We start from the raw sequence: 2,687 nt of genomic DNA on the forward strand, positions 1-2,687 counted from the left end.
GGTTTAATAAATGATATAATCCTTCATTAAACCAAAGTAGTTAATTTTTAGGAGTTGATTTCACTAATTCTTACATCTAGATTATAGGTCGTTCTAGACACTGTAGAACGGCAATTATATTGATTAAAAATGAATATTAATTATTAATATAACTACATTACAATCATTTTACAATGCATCTAGACGTTATGTAAAATGACAAACTAATCACTCAAACTACAACAAAAATAATTGTTTGTTGTTTATTTAGCTATTTATCATGAACATAATCTAATCGTATATATACAGCGATCGCGGATTTTTTTTATTCAGTAATCGAGCACAGTCATACAATGCTGTATTTTTTAGTTACCTTCGCAAGTGTACTTACACTTTTATATTTTTATTTTACAAGGACTTTCAACTACTGGAAGAATAGAAATGTACCTGGACCTACACCGTTGCCGTTCGTTGGTAATCTTAAGGATTCTACTCTGAGGCGTAGTCATTATGCCGTAGTTTTTAAAAGTATTTACGATGCATATCCCAATGAAAAAGTGGTTGGAGTTTACAGAATGACCACACCGTGTCTACTGCTGCGTGACTTAGACATTATTAAGCAAGTTATGATTAAAGATTTTGAACTGTTCCTCGACAGAGGAGTGGAATTCAGTAAAGATGGACTAGGCCTTAATCTTTTCCATGCTGATGGCGATACATGGAAGGTCCTAAGAAGTAGATTTACACCAGTTTTTACTTCAGGTAAACTGAGGAACATGTTGTATCTTATGACTGAACGCGGTGAACACTTTGTTGAGTATGTTGACAGCCTTCGTGCAAAAAAACCGGAACAACCTATAAATGTCCTCGTCCAGAAGTTCACAATGGCTACAATTTCAGCATGTGCCTTTGGTATGGACTTAGATAAAGATATGTACCAAATATTGGACAAAATAGATAAAATGATTTTTACTCAAAGTTATACCAGGGAATTGGATATGATGTTCCCTGGCATAATGAAAAAGTTTAATAGTTCATTTTTTCCCAAGTACGTAACCTCGTTCTTCGATAACCTCGCACAAACTGTTGTGAAACAAAGAGGTGGACTTCCGACAAACAGAAACGACTTTATGGATTTAATATTGGCATTGAGACAACAAAAAACAATTGAAGGAACGAAGAAACTGGACAATGAAAAGCGGAGGATAGTTGAACTGACTGATAACGTGATTGCGGCACAGGCTTTCGTGTTCTATGCGGCCGGCTACGAGACAAGCGCCTCCACCATGACGTTCTTGTTTTATGAACTAGCGAAACATCCTGAGATACAAGATAAAGTCATTGCGGAAATTGACGAAGTTCTTAAACGGCACAATGGCGAAATGAACTACGACTGCTTAAATGAAATGACTTATTTGCAACAAGTATTTGATGAAACATTACGGAAATATCCAATTGTAGATCCTTTACAACGCAACGCTCAAGCGGACTACATAATCCCAGGAACTAATGTTACAATCAAGAAAGGACAAACTATACTCGTCAGTACTTCGGGTATCCATTACGATCCTAAATACTACCCCAACCCAGAGAAGTTTGACCCTGACCGGTTTAGTCCTGAAAATGAGAAAGACAGACATTCGTGTGCTTATTTACCGTTTGGAACTGGACCCAGGAACTGCATAGGTAAGTGAAATATAACCTTATAAAATTTTCAGCCGAATTTCAATTACAGTCAAAGACAATTAACTAATGTAATGTTTTGTTAATAATAATAAATTGTGTGTATTCCAGGTATGCGGTTTGCCAAGGTGCAGTCCCGAGTGTGTGTAGCCAAGTTCCTGTCCAAGTTCCGTGTAGAGCCTTCGCAAAAAACACCAACGGTGTTGAAATACGATCCCATGCGTGTTGTTCTGTCCTCCAAGGGAGGAATTCACCTTAATATTTTACGTCGGTAATTTTTTTTACTATTTCTGGAACAGCAACACTGTCTTTGACAGGTCGAATTTATACTTTCTTTGTATTTTTAATTTTGAATCATAGACTAAGAATATAACTAGACTATCTGTTCGGGTATGCCCGTAAAGGACAATCCATAAGTAAGTTTAACTTTGTATCGTCATAAAAATAATATTGCCAGGTCATGTAAATACGATTTAAATAAACGTAGTTTTTTCATTCATCCAGAAACAATAAATCGAGTGTAACGTGTATTGTTCTTTTATAAAAAGGTTTTATATACTTCTATATATTTATAGTTTTATATTGTCTTTGAATTTCATTGTGGCTTGCTATGGGAGAGTTTGTTGTGATTGTCAGAAAACTAGATATTAAATAGAGGTGTGGTGAACTACACCTCTTTTACTGTAGTCACCAATTGTCTATTCTGAATATACGTGCCTACACACGCATGTGTACACGTATCTGAATCGAGGTACCTACGTATCCCGTCGATAATAACTCTAAATCGGAATGCATCCATCACTGAATCGAGATACCTACGTACCTCGTCGATCTTTATGTAAGATGAACATTCTTAAGCAAGGGTTTTGCACCCCGCGAATCTCTATCTAAGATGAACATCCTAAAGCAAGGGTTTTAAACCCCGCCAATCTCTGAATTTCTCTGCTTAATATCAACAAACAACTCACCTCAGTGATACATACACAGTAATGTCGCATATAAACTGTACTTCTGATATTAATGGC

General features: G+C 36.1%; 1 protein-coding gene across 1 annotated transcript; it reads left to right on the top strand.

Annotated features, from left to right (window-relative positions):
• The first annotated feature begins 332 nt into the window (after positions 1 to 332).
• LOC123722141 (cytochrome P450 6B5-like) lies at positions 333 to 1,937 on the top strand. The gene is made up of 2 exons (XM_045682923.1): positions 333 to 1,665; positions 1,774 to 1,937. The coding sequence occupies exons 1-2, from the start codon at positions 333 to 335 to the stop codon at positions 1,935 to 1,937; spliced, it is 1,497 nt and encodes a 498-aa protein (XP_045538879.1).
• The last annotated feature ends 750 nt before the right edge of the window (positions 1,938 to 2,687 follow it).

Source organism: Papilio machaon, chromosome 20 (genome assembly GCF_912999745.1).
Source record: "Papilio machaon chromosome 20, ilPapMach1.1, whole genome shotgun sequence".
Lineage (NCBI taxonomy): Eukaryota > Metazoa > Arthropoda > Insecta > Lepidoptera > Papilionidae > Papilio > Papilio machaon.